Source organism: Cyprinodon variegatus, unplaced genomic scaffold (genome assembly GCF_000732505.1).
Source record: "Cyprinodon variegatus isolate N-32 unplaced genomic scaffold, C_variegatus-1.0 Scaffold1408, whole genome shotgun sequence".
Taxonomy (NCBI): domain Eukaryota; kingdom Metazoa; phylum Chordata; class Actinopteri; order Cyprinodontiformes; family Cyprinodontidae; genus Cyprinodon; species Cyprinodon variegatus.
In genome coordinates, this window is record NW_015151861.1 from 22,204 (window position 1) to 23,558 (window position 1,355).

Below are 1,355 nucleotides of genomic sequence, written 5' to 3' on the forward strand. Positions count from 1 at the left end.
GCTTTATTATAATTATGCAGGGAGTTTTACAGTTTATATGGACACTGCAATGTAAATGGAGCAGAAAAACAGAAGAAGAAAGGGGAAAAAAGAAAAAAGAGGAAAGAAAGAAGAGATAGAAAGGAGACAATGACAAAACATTTTCAGTCTGCTTCATCACCTGTAAAGAGATGGAAAAAAAAGAACAACACAACCGAAAGACATGGTACAAGATATACAATAAAGCAACACCTTGAAACTATCGCTAAAGTAATATTATTAAGTCTGACATGTACTCTGTGTTACCTGAAGATATGAATGTGGGCTTTCTGTTTGAAAGTGAATCTCTGAGTACCTGGAGCCAATTGTTGCACTTCACAGATTGCACTTTAACAGATTTTTTATTTTATTTTTCTTCTGCAGGTCCCTGAGGTCAGACAGAGGGAGGAGGAGTGACTTGGGGGGCGCACTGCCACCTAAAGGTGGTTTTGTGAAATATAGGTGATATCACAGCAGGAGAACTGCTTGTGTCACCCTCAAAAAGACACACACATACACACACACACACTGACATATACACATAAAAACACAAGCCTTCAGCGCTTTTCAATGCAGCTGCCTCAGATCTGCTTGGATCCTCTGAGTTCAGGACCTTCAGCATGTGGACAGCTGGAAGACAGGAGGACACCGCGGTGCTCTGGATGAATATTACAGTGACTGTCTAAGTAGGTGGTAAAGTAGTAGGCAAAATAAAGATGCTTTTAGATATATAAAAAAAAAATCTCTACCAGGTGCTCGCAATGCTACTAAAGTAAGAGTTTGAATTAACATCTGGTCGATGTGTAAAGGGAGTTGATGGTAAATCACTAAGGCATCAGTGAAGCAAGAAACATGCAGTTCTGGAGTTTTGGAGACAACTAAACTATTGCGCTCCAAGAAAATACAAATATATTTTTTAATAATTTTGATTTTCTTAATACCTAAATTAAATGCTGACTTTATAACGCTTGACATTATTGAGCCTTGAGAGTTTATCGCAATTAGTCAGCTTGTCTCTTCACTGGTCAATAATTTTGTTAAATGAGCAACTGTAATACACAGATGAGCAGATTGTTCTGTGGAAGAAGTTGAAAAATGCTTTGATTACACTCTATTCATTAGAGTGTGCAGTCGTAACCTTTCCTGCATGCTGAATTCTTGCTGTATTTGTGCGTTTAGATCAAAATAGAATCCATCGTGCTCGCTTCAACCGTTTCAGACTGACGCCAAAAAGGGACGGCCAGAATGTAGCAGTATTACGGTTTAAGGTGCGACGTTTAGCTGTGATGAAAGCAAGAGCTGCCGAGCCCACAACTGCACCTAAATATATGGCATTG

At 39.0% G+C, this 1,355-nt stretch overlaps 1 protein-coding gene across 1 annotated transcript in view; it reads left to right on the top strand.

The window, feature by feature from the left end:
• The window catches only part of LOC107103269 (apical endosomal glycoprotein-like), a gene marked incomplete at its 5' end in the record, with an annotated part of 22,390 nt that extends 21,613 nt beyond the window's left edge, over positions 1-777 (top strand). Inside the window, one exon of the mRNA XM_015402911.1 lies at positions 403-777. Within this exon, the coding sequence (XP_015258397.1) occupies positions 403-435 (33 nt within the window). The remainder of the gene's footprint in view (positions 1-402) is intronic.
• Positions 778-1,355: the final 578 nt, after the last annotated feature.